Source organism: Triplophysa rosa, linkage group LG9, assembly GCF_024868665.1.
Source record: "Triplophysa rosa linkage group LG9, Trosa_1v2, whole genome shotgun sequence".
NCBI classification, from domain to species: domain Eukaryota; kingdom Metazoa; phylum Chordata; class Actinopteri; order Cypriniformes; family Nemacheilidae; genus Triplophysa; species Triplophysa rosa.
The window spans coordinates 23,039,187-23,059,648 of record NC_079898.1 but is presented as its reverse complement, the minus strand read 5'-3'; the positions used below and the strand labels follow the sequence as shown (position 1 = coordinate 23,059,648).

Here is a 20,462-nt window from a genome sequence, read left to right as displayed (position 1 = left end):
CTTTGTCCATCACGGGTAATAACGTAAACCTCTCCATCTCTGTCAGAAAATTAGATTTCACACGTCATTCAGGGGCTCGGTACTTTTTTTAAGTGCGCATCTTACGATTTTTGATGTAGTTTACCAAAAACGATAATTCTGTCTCAAGTTATATCGGTTCAGTTAGGCATTAGATCAAACAGGGCTTTTATATAGTGTTTGTATTGACATACAATTATACAAAAACAGAGACACGTGTTTTAGTATAAATTTTGCATAAATTCGCATTCACTTTGTGTGTGTGTGTGTGTGTGTGTGTGTGTGTGTGTGTGTGTGTGTGTGTGTGTGTGTGTGTGTGTGCGTGTGTGTGTGTGTGTATTCATGTAAAAAGAGACTCTGTCCTCACTCTACTGAAGTGTGTACATAATTGATTTTATTCATTCACACATGAATCTAAAGCAGTAGTTCTCAAACTGGGGGCCGTGGCCCCTGGGGGGCCCCGAGATGGATCCAGGGGGCCACAGATTTTGTGGCATTTTATGAAATATAGAAATTGATCATAGATTTTATGCAATCAAACATCAGAAAAATAAGACCACCAGACAAAAGAATTGATGTTTCAGCATTGTATAACCGAATATGTTTTTGTTTAAATAAAAATGTTAAATTTTAGATTATAAGTCTTTATTTGGGGGGCCGCAAAGTGATGCACTCTACACAAAGGGGGCCTTACAACGAAAAAGTTTGAAAACCACTGATCTAAAGGAAGCTAGGTCTGCCTGTATAGCTGTAAAACGCTTTGCAAGTGTTTGCCAAACATAACTAAAAAGAAATCAAAAGAATGAATCACATTTTGCTTCAAGAAAATGTGGCCTATTTTAGAACCATTAAGGTTTTATATATAAAGTATATGTATAGTACCGTTATTTTTATGATAATTAAGTGCTTTATCCCCTCCAAGTCCTATTTTCATAATGTTGTCTTTGATGATGGTCTCAGAAGGGAGCTATTGTCACATTTACTTTTTGGTTCACTATTTAGTACCAAAAGTCTAGCTACTGTAAGTAAACACATCATTGAACTAGCGTGATTGTCCTCGCTAAGAGAGAAACCTTATACACAATTTCGGAACATGTAGCTTGTGAATGAAATGTGTGCGTGTTGCTTTGCTGTTCATCAGAAAATGACTTCTTTCTATAAGCATACGGGTTTTTCAGCATGATGGTGCATGTAAAGTCCCACTGCGGTTTTCTGGTGGTAAAACTGCTTGTGTCAGGACTATTGGCGTGCATTTTTATCAAAAGACTTACAAGCCACTCGAACACATTCTCTTCATTGTGGTGCGGTGATAAGAGAGGACAGAAAATGTTGGAATGCTCAAACGCTGAGATAAAAGCAAATCACAGCGTTAAATGATGAAAAGCGACAGCCATAAAATCACTTAGCAGGCAGCAGATTTTGAATTACCATTTAAATGTCATTCTAACACCTCTCTTCTCATCCGCAGGCGTGGCTTTGGCAGACAGGTAAGTCATTTTGTCAGCATTTCATCGGTTTATTATTTACTTCAGTGCTTTTTTGCAATAACAAGCATTACTGTCACTTTTGCTCATGCTAATGGATCGAGATTGCGTCAACTGTGTTGTGTATCTGTCCCCATTTATTTGGCCACAGGTAGTGTTATAGGCAATTATTCACAGACAGGAATACATCAATGTTGAGGAATTATGCTATTACTTTTAGGGAGATGAGAAAATGGGTATAAACTTCAATTAAACGAGGGACCCGAGCCAAATCTAAGGTGCAGAATGTCAAGGTGACTGGGGGAGCGGGGAGGTTTGTTTTCGCTTTGGGCCACTAACCACTAGGAATCATGTCAGTGACTTTTGCTTTGCGAGGCACTGCTCACTTGAGTTTATTTATAGGTTGTATGATTCACAGGTCTTTAATATTGGAAGGTAAGAAACAGCCTTGTTCCTTACTTCAGGCTGCCAATAACACCTTGAGATAGAACTCCAGTGGAATCTCAACGAGATGTAGAAAGCCATAGAGACTGTCCCATTAAACTTACATTTGTGCACCGCTAAGGAGGCTGCTCAAATTGAACCGTCTTGTCTTATCGACGTTCTGCCCGCATACATCATTTTGCACTGAGAACATGTGACATTGTTTACATGAAAGAGTCCGGGGTGTTGCGTATACTGTACGAGCTTTCAGACGTAATCCTTTCAAGCACTTTAGCTCTTCAAGTTTTAGTTTACTTGTTAAGATTGATAATTGTTTCAGACGTCTTCATCTCTGTCGTTATCTTTCCCACCAGGACCTCATTTCCTCCACCTCCTCTTTTCTAACGCACATCTTTTTATCGTCATCTTCTGTCTGATTATAAATGGATGCGGCGACATCTCCTGCCGCTCTCTTTGTCTTTATGGCTTTTATTCTGTCCCGCCTCTCATGTACTTTCTCTTAGCGTCAAATCTTTGTTTCTCCTCTCTCTCTCCGTAACTGCGTGCACAGCAGCAGCTGTTGAGACCGTCTCTGCTTCGGCCTGAGGTAGCGTCTCTGTTCTTCTGCATGTCTTTCACCAGATTTCCTCTCTGTGTCCTGTCAAGTCGTCTTCTTGGGGTAGATTTTGGATATCACTTATTAATGGGGCAGTTGTGGCCTAATGGTTAGAGAGTTGGACTCGTGACCAGAAGGTTGCCGGTTCGATTCCCAGGGCCGGCGGGTAACAACTGAGGTGCCCTTGAGCAAGGCACCTTACCCCTACTTGCTCCCCGGGCGCTGCAGTGATAGCTGCCCACTGCTCCGGGGGTACGTGTGTTCACTACTCTCTGGATGGGTTAAATGCAGAGGTCACATTTCGTTGCCTTGTACCTTCGTACATGTGCAATGACAATAAAATTGAATCTAAATCTAAAAAAAAATCTAAATCTAAAATCTAATGGATTCCTTAGGAAAGTGCTTGAGGTGCAGCTCCTTTCCTCTGGTGATGCATTTCCTAGTGAGACAGTTGGGGCGGGACATATCAAAGGGCTTTTTTTAATAGTCAGTAGCCTTCGGGTTACATCATATCCCCTTATTATATCCCTCAAGTGCTGTTGATAGTAAGGGGTTAGGAGAGTAGACATCAAATTTAACATGCTTGTATCTGCTAAAAGGGAATTTGTCAAATGTGGAAGTGCATTGGCATAGAGATGAGTTTACACACTTTGTGGGGTCCTTAAAGCCATCGTTTGACCACAATTGAACATTCTGTCATTGTTTACCCTCATGTGGAACATATAAACGAAGCAGAATATTCAGTGAATTTCAAAAGAATGACAGTGAATGGGGACTGGGGCTGTAAAGCTCATAAAGGAAAGAAAAGTCGCCATGAAAGTTTTTTAAAGCTGTATGATAAAATGACAGAATTTTGACAGAATCACATTTTTATGTGAACCGTCTCTTTAAATGTGTTCAGATCACCTCATTTAGTTATATGTAAATAGCACAAATGTGTATTTAATGTTTAAACTAGGTTGTAAAATTGAGTATAGTAAATACAGCTGCAGAAAAAATTAAGAGACCATTCAAAGACCATTTTCAGATTTTCTGAATCTACTATTTATACTGTAGGTATGTGTATAGGTAAAATTATTATATTTGTTTTATTCTGTGTGCTACTAACGATATTTCTCCCAAATTTCAAATGAAAATATTGTTTCTTTTTGCATTTATTTAAAACTGGAGAAACAGGTTCAAATAACAGAAAAGATGCTTTGTATTTATCAGACCTCAAATACCGAAAAGAAAACAAGTTGCCTTTTCACTTTTTAGCAATACAGCAGCAATATATGTATTTAGGAAAAGTTTAAAATGATTTGTCTATGTGATAACCTGGATTTTGATCAGTTTTCATGTGTCTTGTCATGCTGTCAGTCTTTCACATTGACTTTATGTCACTCCTGAGGTTTGATTTTACTGGAATGACCACAATATAGAAATGCTGATTAAATGAAATGTTCTCTTAATTTTTTTTCGCGGCTGTATACCTACATAATGTAAAGAATGTATAGGGTATATATCAGTGTGAATAATACACTATGTACCAAAAATGTGATTGACTTTTTGTGCACATGTGGTGTGATGTCTCTATATCTGTATTTTTAGGCCCTCTCCATGGAATCAGGGATCGACCCTGGGCAAGACTACTATAGCTACGATCAAGGGTGAGCTCTATAGGATTTATCAATGTATATTTGTTACAGTCTGACTGTATGGGATTTGTTTCTGTACATTTTAGACGTTTATATGTGCTGTACTTACTGTTATGTTGCTTATATACTGTTGCAGTTGTGTTAGACCTATACTGACACCTAGTGGCTCGGACGCACCTTTCACCTTTGTGTCTGTTGTAGCTTACTGCACATTTCAGATCAAGAGCAGCTGCATATTTAATATACAGTATGTCTAAGCTATGTCTACAAATTAAACTTATCATAAATAAGATTCAGTTGATCTCGTCTGCATGAGGTCGTGACCTCAAGGTTGATACCCCTAAGCCCTAGAGAGTACTGTACATTAAGTATTACAGTCAGAACAGATGCCGTACAGTGAACCGCCTGCGTTAATGTCAGCCGCTCTGCTGGAAACTCGGATGAGCTGAATTTGTCCTCAGATCTACACAGCCGTCTTGAACTAATCGCAGGGGATTCATTATGACGTGAGGCGCACGTTTGCCTTTTTCAGGTCCAAGTTCATGTCTGATGTCCATTAGATGGGGTTTTGGTTTTGCCTGTGGAAGGAAACAGCAGATGGTCTTCAGGCCATTGTTAGAGCTGTGATCTCCGAACAGATGATGTGTTTTAACAATAACATTATTCTGTTGTCCTGTTTGTAGAGGTGTGTGCGCTGCTCTTGTATACTGTACTGCATATACATCGCTGAACATCATGTGTTATTGCATAATTCGCACGTCTTGAAGCACATCGATTGACTGATCCCTGAACCAATTTATCCAATAGCAACCTGTTAAGATTTCCTCGTCCATAATAAAGACCTCAGAGGAGGAAAGATGGCTTTGATTGCAGACATCAAGGGAGAGAGTGTGGAAGAGAAATGCTGCTCTTCAGTCAGGCTATAGATCTGTCAAGTCTGACGTGCACCTGCTATCAAAGTGACCTGGCCTCCTGAGCATCTAGGGCTATTTAGACAGCTTAGGAATCTTTAATGGCGGTTTAACCTCGTATCCCCGGATCACTGGGTCTGTATTTCTAGTGTGGATGGGGCATGAAATCGATTTCAAGCATAATGAGGTGTTTGCTTTGTTTTCCCCACCCTTAAAAAATGGACTTATTTTTCTTAACCTTTTCAAAAATACAGTTTTGATCAAATATATGCAAACAAGAGGTGTGAAACAATAGACAGCAGGTAGTCTGAGGTGTGGAGAAGCTAAAGGATGTGAGGTGTGTCATCAATTGCTGTTATATGCTGAAGGTGATTTCAGTGCTCTAATATGACAAGAAAAGCAGAAATTGACACGCAACCATACATAAACTCGTTGTCTAGTGTTATGCATAGTTATAGAATAATTTTAGAACTTTAAATTATTAATATAATTGGCAAAAAAGTAAAAAAATGAATTCTACTGCAAAGAAATAAAGAATAATATATTTAGTATTGTTTTAAATGTTATGTCCAATTTTGGTGGGTTTTAGTGTGTTAAAAGTGTAATATTAATACAGTTATGTAAAGTTTTCGGCCAAGTGCATCCTGAATTTTCGGTATCTGTTTTGGCCCAGAATTTTAATTTCGGTGCATCACTATTAGACACGTTTTGTGTATTTAAATCTTTTTTTTTCCATTTTGTTTATTTAAAACACGATACATTCGAATGAAATGAATAACAACAATGAAAACCATTATCATTTGTCTCAATTCAACCCCTTCAAGAATCCCCCCCCCAAAAAACTAAACAAGAATAGATAAAATAGACCAATTTTAAAGTGGCAAATCTCCAATGTTTCGAGTGGGTTTGGGTTTTGGGTATTTCTTCTGCACTAGTGGACTTAAAGTTATGAATTAATTTGTTGTTTCATATCTCCAAACCCAGATATGATCCGTATCCAACTTACGGTAGTCGCAGGAGGCTGATCACACCGATGTATGATGAATATGGAGAGGCCATCGTGGAGGATGAAGGGTATTATTATAGTGGACCAGAGGTATTTTTATACATTCATGACATTTATCATCATAAATGCCTTTTCATTATTAGCATTTATGTGTCATATCAGGTTTCACACGGTTTCATTTTTGTATCCTGTGCTGTAAATAATGAGGCTGGTTTAAAGGAAATGATGTCACAACAGGGTCGGGGAAGAGGGCGAGGTGGGCGTGGTAGAGGTCGCGGGCGTGACAAACGAGTTGGATTCCAAGATTATCCACCGGAGGATGAAATCGAACAGGCAGAGCCAGAGATTCCCACAGAAGAGCTGGCAGAAGCTGAACCTGAAGAATCGAAAGCTTCAAAGAGGCTGAAATCTGTCATGAAGCTCAGCAAGTTCCTCGCTGCTAGGAAGAAAGCCGAACCGTACACCTCCCCCTGGAAGAAAGCCAAGATCTTCCCGATGATGTTTGGAAAAGGAAAGAAAGACAAAGATTATGCCAAGCTGACATCTGCACGTCGCATCGATAGTCAAGAGAGCCTGACGGGCGGCCCGAGCGGTTCCATTGATGGCACGTCTTCGGTGAGGAGCAGACTCGGGAAAGTCCTGAAACGCATTAACGTTGCAAATAAACTAGCTAGAAGGAAGTCGTTGAGCAGCATCAGTCGAAGTTCTGTGAGCGAGAAAGACGAGTCTGCAGAGTCGGAGAGGGAAGAGAAGAAATCCAAAGTTTCCATCAGCGTCAGCGAGCCGGAGGCCAGCGGGAGTGGAACGGATGCAGAGAGCCGGAAGAAGAGCTCTGATGAGGACGAATCATCTGAGAGGAGCAGTGTAGCTGGAGATAAGGATTATCTGAAAGTGGATCTGGATCATGATGATGCCAATGAGAGCACGGTTGATTCTGAATCAGAGCCGGAGGAACCAGACGAGTCTGATGCTGAGAGCAAATCCAAATCTGAGACCGAGAAGTCGGGAACTGATAAAGAAGAATCCGAAACGGAGAAAGGGTCGGAGTCTGAGGAGGAATCCGGCTCGGAGGAAGAATCAGGATCTGGAAAGACCTCAGGAACAGAAAAAGAATCCAGATCTGGGACTGAAAAGTCAGGAACCGAGGAAGAGTCGAGTGCGGAGAAGAGTTCTGCTACAGAGAAGGAGTCCGAAGAAGAAGAAGGAACGGAAGCGTCTGGATCCGAGCCATCTTCTGCTCGCTCCTCGATAAAGTCCTCCCGCACCGAGGCGAGTAAGGGCTCCTCGGAGCGGTCCAGTACAGGAACACGGAGCAGTGGAAGCGTTTCCGGCAGCGCTAGCAGTACTCCGAGCGGCAGCGGATCAGGTGGCAGCACTGTGGGGTCTTCGGCCCGCTCTTCTGTAAGGTCATCCCGAACATCAGCGTCGGGTGAGGAGAGCAGCGCCGAGATGGGGTCAGCCAGTTCAAAGGCCAGCGATTCTGAAGAAACATCCGAGACAGAAGTGAGTGAATCTGCCGTGTCTGATGACGCTGGATCGGATGCTGTTTCCGTGTCCGGCAGCGAGAGAAGCTCCACGAGCTCCAGAACCGCCGGAGGAAGTCGACGTTCTCGTAAGAGCATCATTACCCGATCATCTCAGGACACCATAGAGGAGGAGAGCGAGGAGGAGCCATCTGAAGAGGAAGAGGAAGAAGATGAAGCTGCAGAGGAGAGCAAGGAGTCATCCGGTGACATAAGTGATGGATCTGTGTCAAGGAGGTCCAGCGTGGTCTCAGCAGCCGGAAGCGGAGGCACGCCGTACGCCACCGAGAGCAGCGTGACGGAGAGCTCAGATGAAGCGTTTGGAGGTCTCTCACCCATCACAGAGGTGGATGAAGATGCTATAACCTCTAGCAGTGGCTCTGCGTCTGAGAGCGGCTCTGTGCGTCGCTCACAGCAGTCGGGAACTGGAGGAGCCACGGAAGAAACGGATGAGGATTCCGAATCGGGAGATTCCACAGCTTTCTAAAAAAACAGGAGCGGTCAAGTAAGACTTGCTGACTTGTGGAGTGACGTGATTTCCTCTTTTCTTCCAGTCTCTTCTTCTGGTGTGTTTTGGATCCATTATTACTGCATGGCAGGGTTTTACACTGTCAAATCTTCGACCTTGTCTTTCCGGTGTGCTTCCTTTTATTGAGTGGATTTGGGATTTGTTTTTTTACCTCTAAACTCTGTTAGGCATAAAGCTGGTTTGTTTATTCTATCTTCTTATGTTTGTTGTATTTCGTGATGTAATCAGTTTGATCTATTCTTAAATGTAATCATTTGCCATTTTTTACTAAATTATGCAAATATTTGATTATAAATACAATTTTATTTTTTATTTTGTTTTAGGATATTTCCTAAAAGATTGTAATGTCACAAGTGGCTAAAAGTGACGTCCGCGGGGCATATGTACAATTTTTGTTTTTAATCATTTTTTAAACATGGTACAAACTTAAGTAAACTCTAAACTTTGTTAAGGGACAGTATTTATTGGACAAAATTATTTGGCCGAAAATACAAATGACAAAATTATGTTAGGAAATATGGGTTTATTATTATATACAAAATTATGCAAAAAAACCATGGAAAATAAAGCATACAGTGACTGCACTTTGATCAGTTATTAATATTTGGTTGATCTTTGTGTTGTGTGTATTTATTTGCCAAATTCTCCCCAAAGCTGAATGCAAACAAAATGAATACGTCCTTAATATTATATTTGAATAAAGGGCAAAAACTTCAATTTTGCAAAGATGTACATCACTTTTGGCCACTGCTGTAAGAAGATTAAGGATTTGTTAGATTTTTACAACCCAAAAAGGGGAGATGATTGGTTTATACCGCTGTTATCCAAGCAATGGAATTCCTTGTTATTGCGCAACGCATCTCTAACATTCTTACCAAGTGTTTATCTTATGTGTTTTCTTACCTGGTTCGTGTTTATAATTCTTTTTTCTGATCTCCAGGCTGGCAAAAAGAAGAGAATCAAACTGATCTTGGATAGAGAGTACGACACGACTTCCACAGGAGAGGACAGCGGGCCAGACGTCCAGAGGAACCGAATACCCAACGTTGCCAGCCACAGTAACATCAACGGTTCGGTGTACCTGGCCCAAAACGGTACCATCATCCGAACAAGAAGGCCCCCTTACCCCAACAACCTAAAAATGGGCTCACCCGTACGATTAGGCAAACAATTTAAAAAACTGGATAAACTTGGTGTCACACATGAAGAGCAGTTACCTTTAAATGGGACAGGAGATAATGGGCCCAATGTGAGCATCACCACGGCTCTTTCCTCTGTAACTGATCACAACCTTAACTCCAAAGACTGTAGCGTAACGGGCCCCAACAGCATAGGGCCCAAATCCAACATTGATAAAGCCCGTTTGGAGCAGGACAGGGGGCGCTGTGAGCAGGAGTCCTCGGTGGACAGCGGGGGGATTAAAGAGTCCGTCGAGTCACCGTGTGAGCAGATGCTGACGTCTGATGAAGAAGAGCTCTGGATGGGTCCCTGGAACAACTTACACATACCAATGACAAAACTCTGATTTCTGCTTTTACTAATGCTGATTGTACCGTTTCTTTTTTTAGTGTTTTTCTATGTTTCATTTGGTTAGAGACGACCTTTCTGTTGTGCACACTTCAGACACCGACTCAGCAATGTGGTTGTATTATTTGTATTATCTTTTTTTTTTTAAAGATGGCTATTCCAGTTCTTATCGTTGGTGTCAGAGAAATTGTTGCGGAAGACAGGGCTATTCTGTATGAATTACTTCGCCTCAAGATGGAACGGTTTTGCAAATGTATAAATCATGCGGTTAAAATGATTAGATGGTATCTGATATTTCACAAACAGAAAACATAGCTGAAATGTTGTCCATTACTTTGAGGTGTGCGTTTTTTTATCAAGTTAAATTTGACTCCTTGAAATTCTGTATAACCAGAGACTGCTGCACTGATAAGAGTTATTCCTCACGATTTTTAATGGATGTATTTTTTACATTGAGAATATATATAGTTGTAACAGCCCTAATATTTTGAAAAGATTATTTACATAGATCTATAAATATATACACGAGTATAAAATATATATGTATTTTGATAACTTCAACTATGTGTTATATACAAAATGTTTTACATTCTTTGTCAAGAAATCGAAATAATTAATTTATCACTTCTCTCTTTTTTTACTTTGGGTCGAATAAATAAGATTTGGTTAATTATCATGAATAAAAATGTGAACATGTGCAGATAAGGCAAACATGTTTATCAATAAATTAATAATAAGCAGACTTTATTTCGGATTGTATTCATAGTGTTTGATGTACTGTATGTTAACAGTTTGTGTTTTTCTGCAGAGACTGTCTGTCAGATATGAGTCATTGGGCACAAGCTCTGAATATAATTGTCTCTCCCAACCATTTCTCATCTGTCCATCAAAGGCTGACTGCTCTTTCAGATATGAATGTTTGTTTATCCAAATGATGATAGCTGTCTGGAAAATGGAAGCCTTTGATAAAGACTGAGGGTTTCAGACTGTTCATTAAAGCTTTCTGACATGATGGAATAATCTTTACTAGAGTCAGACGAATGTACGGGTGTCACATCTAATACTCCATATATGAATACATGTCTCGCTGTTTATAAAGTGTGAGCGGTGCTATCACAACATTGCTCTGTTTGTGTAACTCACTGCCCAGTGAATGATGTTGGCCTTTTGAACGGATGGTGCTATTGGTGGAGAAATCATATCTTTCTTTGTGTTCAACAGAACAAAGAAATGTACAGTATACAGGTTTGGAACAACCTGAGGGAGAGTAATTCATGACAGAATTTTCATTTTTGAATGGAGTTTCCATTTAACTGCACAGTTCTGCATTCACCAGCAGAGGGAGACACACTATTTACCCATCCACTCTTCTCAAAGCTGCTGGGCACAACCAAAGTTAACCAAAGCAAATCATACTGAACCCCCTCCATCATCTATGCGCAAATAGACTCTTGTATAGAAGAAATGCTTTCTGAATTGAAATACTTAAATGTGTCACTTCAACTTCATTATCATTATTAGGTTATTATTACAGGACTCGTTGGAATGCTTGATTCTGATTGGCCAGTCAAGACAGTTGCAGGTTCGTTATTCAACCTCTCAAAACCTACTTAAAGGTCAACCAAAAACTTGAACCAAAAATGTTTATGATGTGCTTAAAATGTGGGCTAGCCCTGACTTCATTCATTTACTCCATATCTAGAGGTGACAAAGAGGCAGGTGTGATTTCACCTGCTGCAGTGATATTTCTCAAGTAATAGGGATTTTTTATGTGTGATATTACAAAGAAATCACTACAGCAATAAAGAAATGTCTTGCCCTAATAGTGTCAGTAAAGGGCAGTACTAACAGTAAAAACGGTAACATTTATCTATTTTTATGCATTGGTTCAGACATTTATTGTTTCAACTTGTCTTCATGGTATCGATCACACGCTAACGGTGAAATGATCACAGTCAAGACGTGTGAAATATGTCAACCCACCTTTGTTGTGAATGCCCTACCGCACACGTGCTCTGGTGAGCAACAGTATGTTGTATTTGTAAACGCCTGATTAATCGACTCTGACTGCAAGCTGGTTCATTTCTCCTCTGGCTCAGGTTCAGCTGTTGATGGTTTAGCATGCTGTGTGTGGGGGGGCAGAGGCAGGTTGCAAGCGTGCGTGTGCATGATGGCCTGTTCGAGTTTGTCATGCAGAAAGGTTTAACAACATCACATTTCACAGAGGCTAAAGATCACCTGGTGTTGGCGCAGATGGGCTACTGTATGTTCAGAATGGGATGCTAAAACTCTCTGCGGGATGTAGTGTAAAATGTTTTCTGTGTGAGATATTTAGCTGACATATACAGTACTCAGTTCTGCATTTGCCAACATGTGCACTATACTACAGAGAACATTTGGGGCCTCCAGACAGCTAAAACAGTGGCCTGATGTCCCAAAATAAGACAATGCGAGTAAAATGGATATTAATATAGCTTGAATGTTGGCAATAGAGTGTTTCTGTAGTTCAACTGATAGAGCATTGTGCTAGCAAAACAAAAGTCAAGGGTTTGATTCCCAAGGACGCAACACGTGCTGTCACATTGGATAAAAGCCCAATGCATAAAATATGCTGCAGCCTACTATGCGTATTTCTAGTGACAGTTAAGTAATTAAAACTATGATATTTATGCTTTTTAATCAGACTTCAAAAAGGAAATTATGCTTATTGGTAATTTCAAGATAAATAGACAAATACATTGAAACAGCGTAAGCGAGCCACAACCAGACTATTTATTTTTAAAGTCCCAGTGAAATAAAAAATGACAATGCCTATTTTTTCATGAAATATTGCAGTGTTTATTATAAATAGTTTATCAATGTGGGTCATTCTCTTTTCAAAATTCGTGTGCCCTCATAATCTTTAGTTAAAATCTGAAAATGCACTTCCGTCCTGTAACGGCCATCTCAAATGACGCAATTCAGACGGCTTGGGCGGAGCATCCGTCAACTCCTCCCCTTCAACTATCAGTCTGCTGCCAGTTCCTTTTCAAAACGCAATGGCTGTTTTCATACATCCAATGAAATCGCAGAGAAAGACGAAAGCCACGCCCACTATTTTATCATCCATTTCACTCGGAAATGCGTCAAAATACGAAAATAAAAACGATCGCAACATCCGGTTCACGGGGACTTTAACTGTCAGTTTGAAGGCCATGTCGGAATTACCGTAACAGTTAATTATTCTAATTAAGTCTGATTTGTAAAAAGCATTTACGTGAACATTCGCTTGTGAACAGAATACTGCGTTCAAAACAACTCGGATTTAATATATTTCCCACCTCAACCCAGAAATAATTTGGAACGGCGCTGTTTTTTTTAACTATAAATACTTGTAATGTTTAAGTGCTACTAAATAATTCATTTTAATTTTACTAAATACTTTCAATGTTACTAAATCCCGACATTACTCCCGGTATTTTAGTGGGAAATATTCCAAATCCAAGGTGTCTCGAACGCCGCATTAGCATTTTCAGAGAGTTCCGATTTCTATTCTGACCACAAGTTGAAGTTACAACAACGTCATACGTAAACACTCATGGCTGCGACGGCAGAAGAAAAATGTAGTTCTGTCGTAATTTAGCTGTAACAATTCGTATACATGACAATTGGCTTAATGTCTTAATACAAAAAAATACATAAACAAAAACACCATATATTACGGTAACCAGGTCGAGTACAGATTTCGAGAGAGCGTCGTGAAGCAGTGTTTAGAAATCGTCTCCACTTACCGCACAGTAAGTTACTCGGTAAGTAGAAAGACGTCATTCCAAACATAGCCGCTCACTTTTCACACACATTGTTTTCCCTGGATAAAAACAGTCCAATAAAACATTTTCTGTGACTAACCCGCGTTGCATAGCTCACGGGCGCGTGCGATAATAGGCCTTCCAGGAAGCGCGTGCTTTAGCAGCCAGCGCTATGTGTGAGGTTTGCGCTCAGGTGCTGTAATACAGGACTGAGGTTGTTATCTCTGCTATTAGATGAGCTTCTATTGAATGTTTCAGGGCTGCTATTAAAGCTCGCTCTTATGAGTCTAATTACCCAGATTATATAATTAGCCACTGAATGTCTGCAGACGCGCACGCAGGTGTTTATGAAAGAGCGCGGGGTTGCGTGTGTTTGGAGAGAAATGATATCTTTCGCTTAGGTCTGTGACAGACAGCCTGCTGTATGTTAGGTGGTTCAGGGGTAATTGTGTGGTCTCGATGCGATGCGGCAAACTCATTTTCTCACAAGAGAAAACCACACTGCAGAAACGAAGCGACTGTTTGAACGTCAGACATAAACCGTGTAGCCTCGGGATAGACAGGATCTGTCAGCCTGATTCTCTCGTGTCCTGTTTTGTTTTCATGCGTCAAGCGTTCTTTCTCAGAGGCGAGGTGAGAGATCTGCATGCTGTAAATATGAAGTAGATTTAGACAGGCTTTGGTTATTTGGATTGCCGCAAAGCAATGCAAATTTTAATAGTTTGCATTAAAAATACTATATTATGCACCATAACAAAATTTTATGCAGTGTGTTTTGGGCCTCATTCAAGTAAGATTTAACGGTGTTCTATTGGTCACCAACAGATTACCAGTAGAGACCATTATAGTTTCTATAACTCAACAATTCCCATTATAACCATTACCAATTCTGTAATGGTTTCTGTTGATTTTTTTCAGCAGGGGTTGCATGTTATTTTACTGTATTTTCTCTAGCATATCACAGTATTCAACATTTGAAATGTGTGTGTTTTTTTTTTTGCTGAGCAGTTCTCACGGTTCTTCATCTTGCATGGCCTTATGGGATAGCCAAGTAAGTACAGTATACCTCTCAGAGGTTGCACACCTCAGAATCTCAAGGAATGCGTCCAGATTGTCATCCTGAATACTGAAAAGTCTTATTTATTGGACATACGTGTATTTTTAGATGCTATAAATGCTGAAAAGGTTTTGGTAGTTTGTTGTTGAACGTAACTACATTATTTGCGGCTTGTTTAAGTAGTCCTGCAATGTTACATTTATTTTGAAACTAGCAAGTAAATCCGTTCGCTCTCTCAGCTCTCAGGTTAGAGAAAGGTGAACTAACTTATAGTAAAATAAGAAAAAATAAATATACATGCAAATGAGAAAAACTCCTGTGAACTACTCGTTTACATATGTTTCAATCATTTTGATAGCTTTATTTAAAAATAGTGCTGCATACTTGAAGGTACAGTTCACCCCGAAATGACCTGTCTTTCATCATTTACTCCCCCTCATATCATTCCAAACCTGTCTGACTTTCTTTCTCCTGCAGGACACTAAAGAAGATATTTTTGAAGGTTGGTAACAACATTGGCCCCCATTGACATTCATTGTATGGATACAAAACAACGGAGACACTTCTCAAAATATCTTATTTTATGTTCCACAGAAGAAAAAGTCATATACAGGTTTTGAGAGTGAATAAATTATGACAGAATTTTTATTTTTGTATGAACTATCCCTTTAACACAGTTTTTCTAGTTTGGTGACATCTGCAGAATGGGATTGGGGCATTAAACTTGTAGCTGGTGTGTTTGTGGAGGAAGGTCATTACCTGCAAATGATGTTTAATGAGGGAGCAGCATAATGCAGCTCATTTAACAAGCTCATTTGGGTCATGACTGATTTTCTGCCCCCTGCTGACCGACCACAAACACGACTCCTCAGACTGAAGGTTTTAAAGGTAGTCTGAAACATTTTAAAGTTTTACCATTACACAGTCTCTTCATTTTCTGTCTAATTTTAGACACATCCATCTTTGCAGAATGGATAAAAACATTCAATGTCTGGTCGCCAAAATCTAGTTCAATGTATTTCTTCGTGCGTTTGTTTTGACATTTGTGTACCTCTAATGTCAACTGGGTTTATTTCTGGGCACCATTTGATGTTTTTATTTTTCAAGGCAATTTTAAAAAACCATTTTTGGCAGCGTTAAGTATATATTGTTGGTTTTGGGCACTTATAATTTCTGTCTTGTACATGGTTATTTTTGAGATGTACTAGTGCCCAAATTACATTTAAACTGACAGACAATCTCATTCGCAGACACACGCGGAAAGACACGCAATAATATGCAGGAGCTATTCGTGGTTTCATCCCACCCGAAATGTTTTATTATTTCTGAAATGCTGGGTGTGTTGAAAAATAGATAGTTCACAGTCTAGCACTTTTAATGAGTAGGTGCTGCGTTCTACATTTTCTGTCCTCTCATGTGTATTTGTGTACAACGGCTCTCAGCTATACCACAAAACTGTGAGACTACACTGTCTGTCCTGCTTTGATGCTGTCATTTGTCTTTTCTGCCAGACTGCCATGATCTAGATTGAAATTATACAGACACTTGTGTTGTGTTTTTCTCCCGAACAGGCAGACTTGATCATCCCTGTTATGCAGAACCTTTTGAATTCTGTAACATATGCCGTAATGTAAAGACCTACAAAAGTTTCTACAAAAGATTGCACAAAATACTTTTTTTTTTTTTAAACTTTATTCATTGTAATTTGATGATTTACACAGAGGTTATAATATTGTAGTGAGACAAGTCACCAAGACAAGTGAATAGGGAGCTGCAGTTTTTGTGGAACATTTACATTTTTTTGACCAATTCAATGCTTGACAAGCAATCTCTTATGACAATAAATTATTTGATGGCAGTAAAAAAAAGGCAGAATGGTTTTCTGCTCCACATAAACCAATTGGATCAATTGAGAAATGTAATTTTTTTTCTGCTTTTAATCCAGAAATATTTTGCTGGTACAGTAGGCCCTATGTGTTTCTTGGTGCCTTTAAATGCACCTGGGAAACTCGTACCCCCGTGTCGGGCATTCATTATTACTGCTTGTAACGCATTTAAGTTGGACACAAATAACACCAATGTAGCGTAAACTCCAAAACTATGGGGAATTTAACAAAACATTTTCCCTTACTAATTTATGAATAATTCATTTATGCAACATCAATTTATACATCTACAGAGTGCCCAGACAGGTAGCCCATTGCAGAAGCCATGGGAATCCTAGTCATGTTATTTTTTCCAATCACGTAAGAATTGGTATCAAAATAAACATATTTGTTTTTTATAAGCTGTTATATACATTGCACAATTTAAAATCGCACAGATTTAAATACAGCAAGTAACATAACATAACTGCAAAATCATTCATTTCCATTGACAACTGATGTGCTTTACATCATGTTGGAAATCGACACGCCTGTACAATAAAATCCCGGCGTATCTTGAATCGTAAGTTTAGTTTACTATTCATAAATGTGGCTTCACCTTGTCGTTCATGCTTGGAACTTGAAATTATGAGATTTCTGACTTAAAGTGATAGTTTACCCATTACTGTCAACACTTACATTTACATTTCAAACCTGTTTGACTTTCTTTCTTTCTTCTTCAGAACACAAAAGAGGATATTTTAAAGAATGTTGGTAACCAAACAACGGTGGTGGTACCCATTCCCTTCTATTGTATGGACACAAAACCAATGCAAGTCAATGGGCACCACAGTTGTTTGGTTACCAACATTCATTAAAATATCTTGTTTGGTTTTCTGCAGAAAAAAGAAAGTCATACAGGTTTGAAATGATGCGATGGTATGTAAATGATGACAAGATTACAATTTTTAATGAACTTTCCTTCTAAAGGCAGCATGTAGGGCAGTTTTGCCCTTGTGTGGTGGCAGTGACCTATCTAAGCAACAGGCCAAAGCGATCAATGCTGTGTCTCTGTATGTCTATACCATAAGCAACCCAGCGGAGGTCTAGTCAATAAGGAGATGGCTTTTGTTATTTTAATGGATATTTCGCTATAAACACCAACAGCATGGAAATCTAAATTGAGATCATGGCGAAAAAATATCAGTTCATCACCAATTAAAACCATATTCATGAAAATGCGCTGCATAGTAGGAATGACCAGACCGATTTGGGTCCTTGGTGCCAAAGCATTTAATGTCAGCGAAGCGCATGTGTGTGTGTGTGTGTGTGTGTATGTATGTGTGTGTCTGGACGAAGTGTGGCTGCGGCTGGCGTCTGCGGCACGGTCCAAGATGATGTGTGTGTAAGTGCTATTTCAGGCCCAGTGCACGTCTGTCTCTCGTAAAGCCAGACGGGTTCTGCTGCCGCTCACTTTGCACACTGTGTGTGAGTTTGCACATCGACTTGACTGCTCTGATGTGGTCCGGTGCCTGTGTGGTCCCGAGAAGAGAGAGAGAGGGGAGGGTCACACTCAGCACTTACAGCGTTACACGTTATTAAAAGACAGTCTTAATTGGAGCAGAGTTGAAAAGAAAAGAGCGTTTGAATTTGACGCTAGTGTTGTTCGCTCGATGTCGGTCCGCTAGAAATATGAGGGAATGATTTCCAGACTCACATTTTCCAAATGGCTAAAACGCTGGCATTTTTTTTTCAGAGCGATGCCAAGCAGCAGAGAAAGACCAGAGATTAAGTTGTAGAGAAAAAAGAGGCAGACAAACCACAGATCAAACACAAACACGCGTTTTGAATCTTTCGTGAGAATGTTCTCTTTTGCCTTGCGCTTTGGCCCGATGGGTTTAGTTCAGAAATAAATTAAAATTCTGTCGTGTTTTGTTTTGTCACCCCCATATCACTTCATACCTTTATGTCAATGTTTTCTTGAAACACAAAAGAACTTTAAAAATAAAGGTGCTTAAAAGGTTCGTCACAGCGATGCCATAGAAGAACCATTGTTGGTTCCACAAAGAACCATCTCTTTCTTTTATAATTTGAAGAACCTTTTATGGAACCATTTATACAAAAAAGGCTCTGTTAAGGCATCGTGAAGCACCTTTATTTTTATAGTGAAGCTTTTGAAAATTGAATTGTTCAGAAATTTCTCTTTCATGGTTCAGGAAAATTGTTGAGATGGAGGTCTCGGTTGGGTTTCGTTCACATATAAACTTAGTCATAAAATTGTTTAGGAGGTATGCAAAACTGAAACAAATGGGACAATTAGATACATGAAGAGTATGGAGGTAAAAAATGATAATAGGTCAAATAATGATTTGGGTAAATTGAGGAATGAGATCTGAGCTCAGTTTGTGGCATTGTTGAGATCTCTTCTGCAACTCCAGTGGAGACATTTGTGAGATTTCTGAGTCTCAGGAGAAATATATGAGACATTGGAGACATAAACTTCATTTACTCTACATTTCATCTCATTAAGGTGTAGGAGATTAAAGAGATCTCATCTGTTTTTTTCTTATGGGCAGAGTGTCTCTGTTCTTATACAGTACAGTATGTATGCATAATGTAAGTGAATGGGGACTGACCTAGTCAAACTCCTTAAATGGCAATGATGACGCATGGTAAAAGTAGTCCTTACATCTATGCAATTGGCAGATGATTTATCCAAAGTGATTTACTGCGAGTTGAAGCGTAACTTTTTTATTATTATTTGGGATTCAAACCAATGACCTTGGCATTGGAAGTGTTCTAGCATTAGGAAAAGCCTTTTGTGTACTAAATGTTTTCTGAAGCCATACTTTACCTTTGTCTAATAGACAAAAAATCGTCCTCCATCACATGCCTGATTGAATTGAAATACACAAAGCTATCGTTTGCTTTCAGAGGATTTGGGACTCGCAGGACCCCACAATCATTCCCAACATTCAACGGCCCTGATCCAAATGTTTTTTCACCCCATCATTTCTAACAACAGCCCTTTAAAGTGAAAGCAGTAATTAACTGTATTTATGACAACCAGTGAGTATCAAACAGGTTCACAAGAAATCCATTTTATAGATTTGTTCAAACCTCATTACGGTTTGATGTTTAGTCAGCTTGTCTCCCAGAGCATTTTCTACCTCTGACTCACAGTCACTGCTCAACTTTGATGTATTTCTGTAAATATCGTCCTTCAGAGATGATGTCTAATCCTACATTTGTCAGGGGGTAAGTTGTTTGCACTTTGTTAAGCAGTGTTGGGCAATAATGTATTATGTGTGGGATAAACTTGTTTGTCTCTAAGTGAATGTTAAATTGCAGTGGAGGAAGCCCACACAGCGAGCGCTGCACATATAAATGCTGTTTACATAACCCTGTGCTTTTAACAGACCAGTGTTTGCACCTTTATTGCATGTCGATAATTTGATGATGCTTAGGGAGTTTGAGGTCAAAACTTAAAATGGGACGGCAGCTAAACTGACAGTCACACTAAAGTGTTTTGTGGTCCAAATTTAGCTTCTGGTAGACCTCTGCAAAGTTTTAATTTATTTAATACAATTAATATATACAATCAAATATTATCACAAAATATATAATAAATTGTTATATTATGACTTAAATACACATACCACATACAAGTTAATTTATGCGTGTGCGTCCGATGAAACGTCTATAGAATTATTAAATGATTATGGAAGTTTATTGGAGGGTTGTGACTAGATTTAGTTTGTTTTCTCAAGATTATATTGAACTATGCTATCCATATCAACTTTATAACTATGTGTGTAAACAAATGTTTTCTTTCCTCCTAAAAAAAAGTTGAGACGAAAAAGACGAAGTGACTTAAAGGGATAGTTCACCCAAAAATAAATAATACAAATCTTATTCTTATTAATTTCATAAATTAACACTTATTCACCCTTATATTATTCACCTGTATATGTTTCTTTCTTTGGTGGAACACAAAAGATGATATTTTGAGAAATGTCTCGGTGGTTTTGTGTCCATACAATGAAAGTCAATGGGGGTCAGTGTTGTTTTGTTACCA

The 20,462-nt window shown here is 39.3% G+C and overlaps 1 protein-coding gene across 1 annotated transcript in view; it reads left to right on the top strand.

Moving 5' to 3' along the window:
- Positions 1–10,674, top strand: part of LOC130559124 (protocadherin-15-like) — a 164,133-nt gene extending 153,459 nt beyond the window's left edge. Inside the window, exons 34-38 of the mRNA XM_057342027.1 lie at positions 1,487–1,505; positions 2,497–2,532; positions 4,132–4,190; positions 6,074–6,185; positions 9,088–10,674. Coding sequence (XP_057198010.1) covers positions 1,487–1,505; positions 2,497–2,532; positions 4,132–4,190; positions 6,074–6,185; positions 9,088–9,672 — 811 coding nt within the window. The 3' untranslated portion in view covers positions 9,673–10,674. The remainder of the gene's footprint in view (positions 1–1,486; positions 1,506–2,496; positions 2,533–4,131; positions 4,191–6,073; positions 6,186–9,087) is intronic.
- Positions 10,675–20,462: the final 9,788 nt, after the last annotated feature.